At 37.9% G+C, this 15,402-nt stretch overlaps 2 protein-coding genes across 5 annotated transcripts in view; one reads left to right on the top strand and one right to left on the bottom strand.

Annotated features, from left to right (window-relative positions):
- Nucleotides 1-15,402, top strand: part of LOC134817291 (double-stranded RNA-specific adenosine deaminase-like) — a 536,580-nt gene that overhangs the window by 74,790 nt on the left and 446,388 nt on the right. The window lies entirely within an intron of this gene.
- On the bottom strand, nucleotides 1,220-6,195 carry LOC134826098 (nucleolar protein 58-like). 4 transcript variants are annotated; one of them, XM_063838369.1, is made up of 14 exons: nucleotides 6,131-6,190; nucleotides 5,841-5,915; nucleotides 5,646-5,721; nucleotides 5,298-5,404; nucleotides 4,968-5,166; nucleotides 4,400-4,541; nucleotides 3,907-4,245; nucleotides 3,613-3,703; nucleotides 3,329-3,466; nucleotides 3,025-3,142; nucleotides 2,801-2,877; nucleotides 2,300-2,362; nucleotides 2,065-2,109; nucleotides 1,220-1,573 (listed from the first exon to the last, which is right to left on the bottom strand). In XM_063838369.1, the coding sequence occupies exons 1-14, from the start codon at nucleotides 6,173-6,175 to the stop codon at nucleotides 1,424-1,426; spliced, it is 1,665 nt and encodes a 554-aa protein (XP_063694439.1). In that variant the 5' UTR covers nucleotides 6,176-6,190; the 3' UTR covers nucleotides 1,220-1,423. The 4 variants fall into 4 exon arrangements, with proteins under 4 accessions (XP_063694439.1, XP_063694440.1, XP_063694441.1 ...); XM_063838370.1 differs by having other exon boundaries at nucleotides 2,065-2,100; XM_063838371.1 differs by lacking the exon at nucleotides 2,065-2,109.

Genomic DNA, 15,402 nt, shown 5'->3' with positions numbered 1-15,402 from the left:
TCGTTTCCCCCTTTATCGTCTTACTGGGCCGCGCTCAGCCTGTCATTCCGCCAAATCTTTATCAAATATATGTTAATGAACATAATAGCCTGGGGTCCTCAGGTAATTATCGTCGTGACTATAGTTATACAGGGGGAGCTGCGCACTCGTGCGCGGCGGGTCATACAACTACAAGTACAACGTATGACAAAATTTGGCTAGATCCGACTATCCAAACTATCAAATAAATGCGAAAATGAACCTTAATTCTTTTAAAATTGTAAATGAACACAAATATTTTTCGATTTGACAAATTCCTCGAACCAGTGGTGGTACTAGTAGTAAGTCATACCAGAAAGAATTATTTCAATTGGGCACTCAGTGACTGAGCTATTTTATGAAGGCCAACGTATGGGTACGGACTTTTGGCCCACCCTGTACAATATAGTAATTATAATATAACCCATGTTGAACAAAGCAATATTCATCGTACATTTGCATTGTTTTCTTCTTAGTTCTTGAAGTTGAAGACACGGAGGGGGCAATCGCAAAGGTATCACTATCAGCCCGAATGGACGCAATGGAAGTTGACGGAGTTACTCGTCTAAATTTCTTCGAAGTAGTGCACGGCGCCGGGCTAGTCCATTAACAATGGACTTACCTGGGGACCCCAGGCTATTATGTTCATAAACATAATAGAATAGAGATTCGGTGGAATGACAGACTGAGAGCCGCCTTGACATACGTTGCATGCCACTTTTCGCGCGCGAAGCGCGCGCCGCCGAAGGGATACGAAACATGTATCAAGAGCCGCCCAGTAACCTTTATTCTAACAATGGACAAAATGGAGGCAGAACGAGTTGAACTGGATCAAGCATACGCCTGGCAGTGGCAAGCTCTTCACATGGCAGCAGCTGCCGCTTGCAGAGTACATCTACTGGAGGCACTGGATCTTCGGGAAACGCTGTCATCGCTAAAGAAAACACAAGAAGTTGTGACGGTATCTGCGGAGATACCGCGTTCAACCTGTGTGACGCTGTAGTCTCCATCAGTGGTTACAAAGGAAAAGCCACATCATACTCGCAGAAACTTGGCCACTTCTACAACCTCTGCACTCTGATGTGATGATCCCGGGGTCACGAACGAGAAGTATGACGAGGTGAAGGCAGGAAGAGATGACGTGTTCAAAAATATGGACACCGGAAATTGGTACTACCGCCCCAACAAGAGAAACAATAAATTAAGAATAAATTAAAACTGCATTCTCAATGAGAAATCACTGGGTCATTCGTTTTACTTGACAACAGATATTTTCAATAAATTAGATAAAATATTATAACCCTCAATAAATTGATGATGATAATTTAGTTCGTGATAAAATAAAAATTCAACTCAAGATCAAAGCGTTTTGGCTAAAAATGGTTTTAAAAGTTCGATGATATTATCAGGCTTCAGCCACCTCAGTTTTGATTTTCTTCTTTTTCTTCTTCTTTTCGACAGTTGAGGTGTCTGTGGTTGATTCTGTTTCTTCCTTAGCCTTCTTCTTCTTCTTCTTCTTTTTCTCGCCTTCAACTGCTGCTCCGTTCACAGGTTTCTGGAAAATAAGTTGTTAAAATTTGGACTCAACATCGTTGATTCGCAATACAGTGTTATCAAATTGGGTTAATAAATTATACTGTTCCACACTTAAATTGACAATGCCAGGGTTGCAACGAAAAGAATACTTGATTAATAAACGGGGAAGCTTCACATGACGTTAATTTAAATTTGCGTAACAGGCGTAAATATAAGACTATAAAAGTTTTTTTCAATTTACAACTGACAAGATGTATTTTCCTACTTTGACTTCATGACCTCTGATAGAAATGGACTCAAGTTTTTATTGTTATTGTTATCAATTTTTAGACCAATCTTTTGAATGAGTAGGGGCTGAGTATTATGCGTATAAACAATAGAAATTAACTATGCTGCATATTAATACTGTACATCATATTGACGATAAAGAAGACGGTTAAGACGGTTATCAGTCACACCGTTTTTTATGCTTAATATATGTTAACTTTTACTTATGCTATATAAGCTCACTTTTTTCTTGATTCCTTTCTCCCTTGACTTTAAACCCTGCAATGTCTGATTTTACAGTTTTTGGTACTCTGGTTTGGTTTCGCAACACATATGAACATGATATATATAAACATATGAACAGTTTACAGTGCTGAATATAGACAATAAATATGCTACATTGTACTAAATATTGATGATACAGAGGGCGTTTATCACAGTACCAATTCGTACACTGATTACATACATATATGCTCACTTTTTTCTTCAATTTTTTGTTTTTTCCCTTATTGGTTTTAGACTTTTTGGTCTTTTTAGACGCCTTTTTTTTTCTTTTTTTTTAAAAAGAGAGGCTGGGCCAAGATAGCCCACGAGAGGATAGCATTGAGATGCTCTGCCTACCTCTGGGGTGTGGCAACCTTGGGGAAGGTTGCCGGTGAAATCAGAGTGATTGGTGGAGGATGGTGTAAGATGATATATGAGTCAAAATGATACGCTTAAATGCCAGCTGGGTTTGGAAAAGTAAAACGAGGCGTTTTTAGACGCCTGCAATGTCTTCCTTACAGTTTTTGATACTCACGTTTTGTTTCACGTATTTATATGTTCACCAACGAATATAACAAGACTATCATTCCATATGTAGAATAATTAATACCATCAGCAAATATAAGAGAGTATCACCACAACTGTCGATCCTTCAGGGGATAGATTATCAATAAAAAACGGGTAAGGACCCATAAATTGAAGTGTTAAATCAAACCTCTTCAGTTGTTCCGTTGCCGTTAGTCGCGACCACTTCTATCTTGGGCTTCTTAACGGTCTCTTCTTCTGCTGATTCTGAAATAACATCAAACCGATTAGGGTAACTGCGTCAAAAATTGGGAACATGACCTGCACAACTAAGAACAATGTGCTCATCATCCATAGTCAGTCATCAGGAGTCTCAGATTCAAAGATTTTGACTAAATTAATGTCAAATATTACCTTTCTTTCGTTTTCCTAGTTGAACGTCTACGTCTGTGTTGTATTTTTGAACTGGAGTCTCATTTTCATAGCTCTTGAATTGTTTTCTGAAGCTACCTCCACCGCTCTGTCGTTTCAACTAGGATAGAAACGTTAGTTTTCATACTTTGAGATGGCGACGAGAGTAGAGAACACAGAACTTTGAGTAACAAGTCAATTAACTAAATTACAAGGATTAAGAATGAGCTGATTGAAGAGGACCGTAGATGGAACTACATGCGGTGACTGTTAAAATCAAAATGGTTAACAAGCTTCGAGCACAAACCTGCTGTTTCTCGAGCTGTTTCAGCCTGTTTTCAATCTTTCCTCGGTTAGCAAATGCGAGCTCAGTATTGGATTCTCCCTCTCCGAGAGCGTCGTATCTGATTGCTAGAGATGCTTTGGCGGCCAGCATTCTGGAGATCTGAAAAGATTAAGTAATTTTAGTTTGGTTCATGAGATGTCTAGTCGATGCAACCTGCACTGAAATATATGTGGCTAAGTTGAAAAGCATGTAATATAACAAATTTGGTTGACAATATCACCGACATAATATAAATGGTTTCTTACCTTTCCCTTGTGTTTAGGCTGAGATTGTCCAATAAGACTGGCATGGTAGATCAAACCGTATTTAGGGGTATCGTGCTTCGTCTTCAAAGCTCTGAAAAAAGGAACTTGTTATTATTCTAAGTATTCTAAAGAAACCTACAGATCAGACAATCATCCCTTTACTAACTGTAACTTATCTTGCTCTCTGAGAATAATTTATGGATTTGAAGAGAAACTGTGTGTTACACCCGGTTGTAGCATATCATCCCTAGATGCTTAAGTAAAGTTAAAAGTTATGACAGAGTATTATCTTACCTGAACAAAGCTTTCTCGGCTCCCAGAATCTGAACAGTAGAAGATGGGTACTTGGCAAGGTTGATGAGAGATCCAGCGTGAGCTATGAGTCTAGCACCTACCAGCTCTCCCACCAATATGGTGAGATTGGGGGCGATGGCGTTCATCCTGTTCTTCAGATATTCGTACAACTGACTCCTGTAGTCTGTTATCGTGGTGATCTGTGTGCACAGATATTGGATGTTCATTATGTCTTCTTCTGAGATCTCCGTTCCCATGGAAATTTCTGATGTTTTCTTTATTTCTATTTCTATTTCTTCTGTTACAAACTCGGAGAGATCTAAACCGGTTGCGTTCGTTCTGAAAGTTATTGTTTTTGGTGACACACTAAGACCCTAGCCCCTATATAAGTGGGGTTAACTAATTTATAAGAAAGGATTTGTAAGGTATGGAGTCAAATTGTAATGCTTCAGAGCTAAGAAAAAGAGGTAACATGTGAATCGACATAGCTAACCTTTCACCAAGAGCCTGAACAACTTTAGCGTACACCAAATTGTCGGTAATAATCTTGGTTAGTTCGGGGAAATGCCATCCGTACCATTCTCGGCATCTCATTATGTAGTTGTTGAGCTCCTTGTCAATGTCATCCAACAATGCTGAGAAGTATTTAACAGTTATTCGAGATGCTGATTGCTGTAAGTGCAATTACAGTGTGCATCGTAACCAGATAATACCAAGGAGTGGTTTATAATAACCTGAAAATGGTTTAATTTCGATCGGAAACCGCGTGATAGATCGGCTGACGTGACAGCACAGGGCGAACAAATGTGTGCGCTATCACAAACGCGCGCGTAAAAAGATGATCAAAATTGAGCTAGCAGTGAAAATTCACCATGGATAAAACCATCGCGCCTTCGTAAACCAATGAGTTATGAGCCAAACAAGGGCCACTGAGACGAGACCCCAGAAGCTCTAATCCTTGCCGCGTAAACAGGTAAATGAGCTTAAATATGGTGAAATATCAAGTACAGTAAGCCCACAGAAATCCTATTATTTTCTTTGACCGCAAAAAAACAACTTACAAATAGCTTGAATGATCATGGTGTCGACTTTGTCCGGGCTGAACTTGAGTTTATATCTTGAGAGACTGTGAGCTAGACCGAGTGACATAAGTCCCATGTTCTCCTCTGAGATTCCCAGTAGACTAGGGGCTTGTTGTCTGATACCTCTGTATAACTCGCTGATGGCTGAACTCGTTACACATGGCAAGTCTAGGGAGTCCTGAGAATATTTGGGGTGAGAATAACTCATTAACACCTCAGTGGGGCAGCTCTGCGTGCAAACACAATAATAATTTGGTTTAGAAGCTTTACAAAATAGAAGGTATCAAACTTTAAGATGAAGATAAAAACCTTGATGGCTTTGCCGAGAGTAGCGTCCTGAACTGCAATCTGTTCCTGTAACCCGCCATCTATAACAACCTTCTTAAGGAACTTCTTCAGTCCTTTACCAATTTTACCTGAACATTACTAACTTAAATGTAAGTAGTGGTTAAAAAGGAACTAGAAGGTTCTGTCTCAGTATTGTAGTAATGAGAGAGTACATTTTGTACATTCATTGTGAAGTGAGTGTAAGAAATGTTTTCTACTATTACTTAACCTACATCACTGACAGAAATATAAAATATTTGAATATCGAGCACTTCTGTATGGTCTAGCTGCTATCTCGAAAAGTTTGTAAAATTAGGCAAGTTACAATACCTTCAATGAATCCAGTAGCGGCAGCCAGAGCATCAGTGTTGTCTTTAAACTTCTTGAACGCTTTCAGCTTCACTATCTATAGAGGAAACAGAGTGAACAACAACAAAAAGTGGAAATAGTGTTCAACAATATATCTTTATCGAAAACGTATGAAAGCAAGATATTTTCATTAGTTCCAATTCTAAGTTATCGTACCTTGCTGGCTCCTTCTGGAGTCTCAAAATCTTTGGCAAAGTCGGTAGACTCAGTTATCTTCTTCTCATCAAGCACCTGAAGGTAAAAACATTATGAATTATGTTTTCTTCCCGGCATGGCAATAAAGGACAAATAGTTGTAATAGTGCAAGACTGAAATATTATTATGTTCATGTCATCATTATGGAAATAGCGTTCCGTGGCTGTTGTGATACCTTGCAATCTGGGAGTTTAAGTAACATTGAAATGTAAGAAATAAACCATACTCCAAAAAAAGAGAGTACTACTAACCTTGAAGAGTGACAGGCCAGCAGGGGTCTCAAACAATACCAACATTTTCTAGCCTAGAATAGTTGATAAATTATAATTATATTAATGAATCTTTATGAATTGTGATATGGAACTTGTTTACCAGTTAGATAGATATGGAAAACGAACTAATGCACTAGAAAAGTATTACAATCTTTGAATGGACAACATTATTTTTAGACATGCAAAATTGTTTAGTAAACAAGCATTGTTCTAGGGTAGACAGATTTAATAAGATCACAAAACAAAATCAAATGAATCAGATGAATTTTCTTAACGTTGTAAGAAGCAAGAGATGCAAAAATATTGCAAGAGTGGATATAAATACAGACAAAAACATAGATTCATGTTTCGGATCGAAAGTTTCGATGTTGCACAGTGCGATGATATTTTGGAGACATGTGTGATGATGTGATGTCTTAAATTTTACTTTACTTTACTTTGCAACTAAAAGTTTACAAAAAATATGAGATGCAATGATAATAAATTTAATGGAAAATAAGAGAGAGATATTTAAAGCTAATACATGTATTGTAATGTAATTAAATTAACATAATCATTTATTGAAGGAAAATTCACATGATAACATTAACAATGATTAAAAACGTTGTATTTTAACATGTCTATTGCACATAATTCCATATGGAATAAAATACATTCATTGAAAGGTTGAATCACGATATTAGATATAATAAGAATGAACAAAATGTGCTATAAACCTTAAATTTATGAAACATTAGATTTTAAACCTAACTGCGAATTAGTTAACGATACAGTGTCGAATTTATGTCCCAATGTTCAAAATCCAGAGTCCCGCTCAATGTACCAGGCTTGGCACATGTTACACATTCCGCTAATAACGAACTCTTTAAATCTCACCTCGAGCTGATTATCACAATCACACATGAAATCATTAAACTTGGCAAAGTCAACTGTTCCTTCCCCCACACACGGTGGTTTCGCATTAGCCAGCATTTGAGTCATAGCATCGACAGGAATAATGTGCATGCAGGGAATTTTATCTACAGATGCACAGGTGCTTTTGCTTTCTAAATACTCTGTTATGTATTTTACTCTGAATAGGTTATCAGCCCTTTCAGTACTCCAGTACTTGTGATCCAAGACCATCTTCAACAAGTCTTTGATTTTACCATCAGGCAACTTATCTGTATTCCTCTTGTATATGGAGCCATCTCCACATAGCTGACCAACAAGGTTTGAAGAACTCACGGCATTAGCCATCTCTAGAGGTGAGTGAATTGTGGCAGGACAATTATTTTAAAATATCATTATTATGTAATATAAGATACAAATGTTAACAAGTCTAACTTAATGACTATGGATGACAGGCTAGGAACAGTTTCCGATCAGTATACTCTACAACAAAAACAGTGCTTCAAAGACCAGCACACCTTTCAAACCTAATTAATAAATAATTGTGGACAAAAGGTTTCTGTCTGTAAAACTTATCTCACTCACTTGAACAATGGTTTACAAGGCACAATTAAGAGTGCCAGAAAGAACATTTTGACAGGGCCACTTCTCATTCAGCTCTCAATCACAGATTACCCGATTGTTCAGTTTAGTAGACTTGAGGAGTTTGCATGAGAGTCCCTAGCGAATGTGGGTTACGAACCTGTAATCTTCCGATTAAGATTCCCTTCGAGTAGGCCCCTCTACTTTGTAATTTCCAGTAATTACAGAAAGGAATAAAAGCATAAGTAGAAACTATGAGAGGACCGTTTAAGAGCGAGAACTGTTCTCAATATTTAATGGCTAGGTGGCTTAGTGCAGTGGTTAGAACTTCCGCCTTCAGAACAGAATGTCCAGGGTTCGAATCAGTGTCATTTAGCTAGGGATCCAATGGATCTATGCGATCTCCTCGACCAACTCAGCAAAATGATAGGAAACTTGATTGAGGGTTAAATGAAGAGGGGTACCTGTTAAAAGATCAAGAATCTAACTAGGATACCCCTTCAGTAAATCTAAATTGAAGCGTACTGCGAACGTAGTACTATCAACTATAAACTATTATTCTATAACATTATAGCCTTGGCAGGGTTCAACCAGGAGGAGAAACGAAATGTTATATTTAAGAGAAACAAACTCTTCTCAGTAAGGGCAGGTACCACTACCACAGGGTACAATTAATTTTATCTAAGAAACAAGTCTTAACAAGTCTTATTGAAACTAGCATAGCTATAGCTCATGTCAATCAAAAGGGAGAGCGTCTTTCATTCCTCTAGTGTTTTCTACAGCAGGGACTACAGCACCAGAATGTGACAGATTTCACAAACGTCTTGCTAGATTGATATCAAAGAAGAGAAAGGAGAGCTACACAGATGTTATCAACTACATCAGGACCAAGATATGCTTTGCTATGCTTAAAAGCATAGTGGTATCAGTTCATGGTGTGAGGAGTCAAGAAGAAAAGAAAGTAACAAAAACGGTTGCTGACACAGCATTTGGACTTATACCTAGTATGACCTCTTATGAGTGCCGTTAAATTATTAACAGGAAAATTGTTTTAACTTTGGTTGATCCAATGTTTTATATCAGATGTTGATTTCTTAAAGATAGGTGTATATTTTTGCTATTATTTCTATGAAAGGGGAGGTACGGATAAAGTACCAAACCTTATTGTGTATATTTGGTTGCAACTCCGGTAAATGATGAAACATGTTTCTTATGAGAGTGATACCGTGAGTTGCTTCCTTTTTTTTCATCAAAAGGGAGAGTATTTGCTACCATGTAACTACCCTTACAAACTATATTGAGTCAAGAATATAATTCGCACTACTCTAATGATATCCTAATGTAAACCCTCAAAGCAAGAATAGAGATAATCGTCGTTGTGATGACTGATTAGACTGGTGAGCATGAGATGTCCTGATACAAAGACAATGCAGAAGTCGACAGTTTCTTATGGATCACCAGCTCAGACCGGTTCATAATTGCATATCGCATCGCAAAATGATCAAAGAATTCTGATCATTCGTTGACTGTTCGACTATTAAAAGACGGGCAGGAAAGTCAGAATTGAAATGATGTGGCATTGTAAAGAAAAACCTCCGTAAATTATGCTTATTGTAGGAAAGAAAATACTGAAACACGGTGTGGAGCACTTACGGAACTAACATTCACTGCGGGAACACACTGACAATTCAAAACAGGTCAATGGAAACCAAGGGCAGATGTGCGATTTCGGTAAAACTTCGAATAAGTTGTAAGACCCCAAATCCGTAGAGTGTTATCGCTGGTTAAGTCGAATTCGAATTTGTAAAATCACTGCTGTAGCGGTCGATTATCGTAATACGAAATACAAATATAGGCACTGCTGTCTTATTTCTCCGTAAAACGTGTCTTATTTCTTTGTAAAAACACAATAGCTTGAGTAGCTTTTGTATCAACAATCAAATTGGATGTGCATTCGGTAGAAATTTAATTCACGATGTCAATCCTTCGCATCTCGCCGCTTTGCATAAAGTGCGAGAAGCATTATTGGATTGATTGCGAGAAGCATTATTGGATGCGCGCGCGGACCAGTAGTGCATTGCGCTACAAATCAATATGCTTATCACAACGAAATTGTAAATAGTATAAAGTTGTGAATTTAAAAATGCTTTGTATCACGTCATGACCCAAACTGTCGTTTCACTTTAGTGGAGTTTCAACGATACAGGGGGAGCCGCGCACTCGTGCGTGCAGCGCGTGGCGGGTCATACAACGTAAAACAAAAACGTATGACAAAAAATGCTGGCGGATTAAATTTTTCCATTGTTTATTGACTGACCTGGCGCGCATTATTTCGCAGCACTTGCATAATGAAATGAAATGAAATGAAATGAGGTATTTATGTCCCGCTCATATGATTAACCAACAACACAAGGAAGAGGTTAACCATGTCAGAGCGGCTGACTGTGAGTAATGTGAGCAAATGTGTAAAATGAACAAAATTATAACTCAAAAAGGCTTAAGACAAAATTAAAACATCTTTTATTGTAAACACCACACTTAACTAAAAAGAAGCAGAAACCATACAATACGTGTAGGTATTATAAATGATAATACAGTGACATGATCAACAAAAAAGAGAGACAGATCCTAGAAAGGTAGAGATCAAGACATAAAATGGAGTGCAGAAAAAATAAAAGCCAATGTGTCTTGCAAAGTGAAGACAAATGGGAAGAAAAAACATCAAAACTGATTATATAAATGGTTCTTTAACATTCGCTTGAAGCAGTTGGTATCAGTAATACATCTCAACATCATTGGAAGAGAGTTCCATGCAATCGGTGCATGGCTTGAGAAACGTCTGTCATCAACTTTGGACCTTTTATTCTTTGGTACCTTTAACATGAGATGGTCACCAGATCTTTTCGACCTGGTCATGGTGTTTGAAAGTTCTGTATCCACTACAGCCACATCTAGTAATGCTTTTAGGTAATCAGGTGCAGTACCGTGAACTGATTTGTGGGTTAAAAGAAAAACCTTAAAGAAGATTCGTTGGTCTATAGGGAGTATGTGGGCCTTCTTATAGAAGGGAACCAAGTCCGTGGTTCTGTCTTCTATGTTATAGATGAAACGAACTGCCCCATTAAGGGTGGATCTAAGTTTGTTTAATCTGGTCTTGGGTAGATTCATGTACAGAGAATTACAGTAATCTAATTTAGATATAACCAGTTGTTTCACCAACATCAATTTAATGCCTTCATCCAGGTAACGACCAATAGTTCTTAAGTTCATCATTGTCCAGCTACATTTCCTTTTCACATTATTTATTTGTCTTTCCATGTTTAAAGTTTCATCAAATTTGACACCTAGACTCTTCCAGCTGTCTCCTTTGCACTCCGTAGGTAGAATTTCAGTGCTTCCGAATTGTAGTCTGACACTGAGTTCACACTTTTTTAGAACATGGCTCTTTCCTAACACCAGTAGTTCTGTCTTTGTTTCATTCAGTTTCATGTAATTGTTTACCATCCATGTTTTGATCTCTGCAAGACATTTGTTTGTCCTGTCTTGGACATCAGTGAACTGTACCACACGGTTTGGTTGAAACGAGATGTACAGTTGGGAATCATCTGCATATAGCTGTATATCAAGACCATATTTGGCAGCAATTTCTTGGAGAGCTACACAATATTTCGAGAAAAAAGCGGCGCGCGCTACTTCGAAGAAATTTGGACGAGTATCATTGTAGCGCGATGCACTACTGGGTCGCGCCGCGCATTTTCTCGCAGATCGGCGAGATGCGAAGGATTGACATCGTCAATCAAAAGTATCATTGATTATAATCATCCGTCAACAGTCATCGTAAATCGAAAACTTACCACAAACCCCAGCAATGAATTACAGCTGCTCGCCCATTTCCTAATTTGCGCACATTTGTTTCATTTTCTCAATTTTTACACCTGAACTGCTGAGAGAAGCTAAGCGCATACAAATAAATTAAAAAATTAATAAATCAAAAATTATACTGGTTTAGGAAAATGCACAAATGACAAAGCAAACTTTTAACAAATTTGTAGAATTTGAACAACACGCGCTGCGCAGCAAGTTCATAATTTCATACATATTTTCAAATTCTATATTACTAGAAAATCCGTGGTCACAGGGAGGAACCTAAAAGTATTCGTTGGCAGTCAGTTTTAATCGTGTCAAAAAGTATTCATTCCCACCAAAGATACAGCCAATTAAAATGTTGATTCACGATGTCAATCCTTCGCATCTCGCCGATCTGCATACATATGTGGTTGCGAGAAGCATTATTTGATGCGCGCGCGACCCAGTAGTGCATCGCGCTACAAATTAAAATGTTGCTCGCACTAAACTGAAACACAACGTAATATTTGATACATGTTACGTATCCCAAATATCAGAGATATATTTCCGCCTTCGGCGGCGCGCGAAAAGTGGCATGCAACGTATGTCAACGTAATATTAACAAAACCGATAAAAATGCCGTTCGCCAATCTTTGCACGTGCATGTGCGTGTAATAACCCTCGTTACCATGGTTACTTTGCAACCTTATGCTTTTTACCTAATTTGCACGTGGGCGGTCGTACAAACATTGTACAAACATTATACAAAGGGAATTCTCTGAATTATAAGTAAGACTAGAAAACCCGTGGTAAGGGAGGAAACTAATAGTATTTTTGTTAGTAAGTTTAAATCGTGTCAAAAATATCCTACACAAGTACACAACTGAAGATACAGCCAATTATGTTGCTCGTACTAAACACAGCGTAATATCAACAAAACTGATCAAAATGACGTTAAAAAAATCAATGCACGTGCACGTGCGTGTAATAACCCTCGTTACCACGGTTACTATGTAACTTCCTATTTCGCGCCCAATTTCCACGTGGGCGGTCGTACATACATACAGCAGAAATAATTCTCTGAATTATAGTAGAGATATATAATCATTAAAAAACGTTGTTCTGCGTATATTATATATACCAGGTATCGTATAAAATGGGTTTGTAACCAGTAACACAGTTTTATATCAAATGCTTAAATTTGTGTTAAATAGCAATGTTATATTATATTGGTATTATTCCAGTTGAATTATAAAATTTGCAAATTTCGATGAATAGTCCACACTACATGCACACAATCTGATGCTGAACATTTCTGAAAACTCTGTTTTTGTGAGCTTTAGACACAGTAAAATTTACCAGCCATTTTATTGAGACATCATAATATTAATATGTACCCATTATATTGAACATTTTATTACACGGAGACCCCAGGCTTGGTGTTTAAAAACACTACCGATTGAAGATGCAGAGGAGTGACAGGCTTGCTCTAACCAGAGCCCTCTCGCTTGCAGTAGCGCGCGACCGCCGAAACAAGAGCGTCACGCAGTACGCGTATACACATCACACATGGCTATGTGAAGTGACAGGCTAGACTGAATGCCGCCGAAACAAGCGCGTCACGCAGTACGCGTATACACATGGCCTTATACTCCTTTCACTCGACCTTATACTCCTTTCACTCGACCAGGAAACCACTCAAAAGCAACTTAATATTCTCGGTAATTTTTGTAAGGAGTGGGGCATTGAAATCAATGAACTCAAAACTCAAGCAGTCATCTTTGGTAAGAAAACGTTAAAACAGGACATACAAAACATCAAATTTACACTCAACGGATCTAATCTTGAAATCGTTGACAGTTATTGTTACCTTGGTTTTGAACTTCATCAATCGGGTCAAGTACAGATCGCTCAACAAAACCTTAAAACCAAAGCAATGCGTGCATTTTTTGGCCTGAAAATGGTTGTCATGCGTTCAAAGTTATCTTTTAAAGCACTCCTTACACTGTTCGACTCTCTTATCAAGCCCATTTTATTATATGGTGCTCCGATATGGACACCCACTAGTACGATCAATAAATCTCTTTGCAAAACGATTAACTCGACAGAAGCAACCGCTAAGTAAAATACAATTTTTAAGTAAAATACAATTTTTATTTTCCACAGAAGAATCAATACATATTGAATTATAAATATCCGATAATTACATTAATAATCATTAAAAGTTGCTTTGTCATTTGTAAAATCAAAAACGAAAAGCCGTACGCTGAACTGTGAACGCGCGCGGCGTTTTTTCTGCAGCTGCCTAGCTTCAAGCTTGTAGCCGCTTGTAGCCTAATAACTTACTTAAAAAAATCAGCGCCTCTCTGCAAGAAAGAGTGCATATTTCATTCCTAAAATGGGCATTGGGAGTCCATCGTAAAGCATCAAATGTAGGTGTTTGGGGAGAAACAGGAAGAATTCCTCTGATTTATCAATCAATTCGCTTAACGTTAAATTACTTCAAAAGGCTAAATACAAAATCAAAGTCGAATTCGTTTGTCACTGCAGCCGTAAAAGAACAAAAATCACTAAACTTACCTTGGTATCGATACATAAAACCACTCCTTGAACTAGATGAAATTTACAAACTAGATCACGTAACTGCGCACCGAATTCTCAATACAAATGCAGCTAACAAAGCCGCGCCCAACCCTGTAAGTGATCACAAATTATTAAAAGACTCCCTCATAAATCAGTCAAATTTTAGTCAATCCATCAAACCACTATGCAGCAAAAAATATAGAATTCCTAAAATCATCGAAGCTCTAACCAATCAATTCAAAAAATGTTGGCAATACCAAAAATCTACTTCTTCTAAACTCTCATTCTATCACTCAATCAAACACACCTTCAACCGAGAGCCCTACTTATACTTATGCAAAGGCTTTTCTCGTCGTTACAGCACCACAAAACTTAGAATCAGCGCCCATGATCTCCATATTGAAAGAGGCAGATACTCCAACACACCCCGTGAGCAAAGACTATGTGGTTGGTGCCAATCAAGTATGGGCGTTGAGACCATCGAAGACGAGTCGCATGTTCTTTACATATGTGACTTGTATTCAAAACAGAGGTCGAAATTAGTCAAAAATCTTTCTCAAATGCCAATCATTGAAATAAGCAATGAAATCACCGACTCCAGCAATATCAATGAAACAAATCTCAAAGATCATCTCATGGAAATTTTGTCTCCTTACTCAACTGTAATTCCTCAAAATCACCAGAGCCTCCATATTCACTGCCACCGCTCACTTGATATTCAACCAAACACCCCACAGTATATTCAATTTCAAGAAAGGCGCTCCTATGCTGTCAACTGTGTGTGCACTTATTTCCTTCGCTGCTCCGAAGAGCGAAATAGCTTCACCGAAGATATGCGTCAGCGTAATTCAAATGCACGAAACTTAAACAATTTTACTATCAATTTGGTGAGAACCTCGCGAATTAGTCATAATTAAGATTTAAGGATAACCCTGGCCTTGACTTCAAGCAGAGATGATTGTTTTCATTAATCTCTGTACAATTATGACGGTCCATGATAATGGATCTATAATTTAATTTTAATCCTGTGTAATCCAATCCTGTGTAATCCTGTGTAATCCATGGCTATGTGAAGTGACAGGCTAGACTGAATGCCGTCTAGTAAACACTGTTACTCCTCCTTTTTTCTGTCTTAGCTTTACATTATGTCTTGTTTGTCCGATTTTCCACTCGATCATTGAAAAAACGAGCTATGGGCTATTTGATAATATAATTGTCATTAGTGGGTTGGTTGTTTTGTAGTATTGGTCCTACCAGTACTGTCACAAACTGTAACCAACTGTTTAAAAATAGGTTAGCTTTTGCTAAAATTTGGGCGCCATCTTAGGGGGGTGCAAAATTGTCGTTTG

This window comes from Bolinopsis microptera, chromosome 1 (genome assembly GCF_026151205.1).
Source record: "Bolinopsis microptera isolate Bmic1 chromosome 1, MBARI_Bmic_1.0, whole genome shotgun sequence".
NCBI classification, from domain to species: Eukaryota; Metazoa; Ctenophora; class Tentaculata; order Lobata; family Bolinopsidae; genus Bolinopsis; species Bolinopsis microptera.
This window is presented reverse-complemented; position numbering and strand designations above follow the sequence as displayed.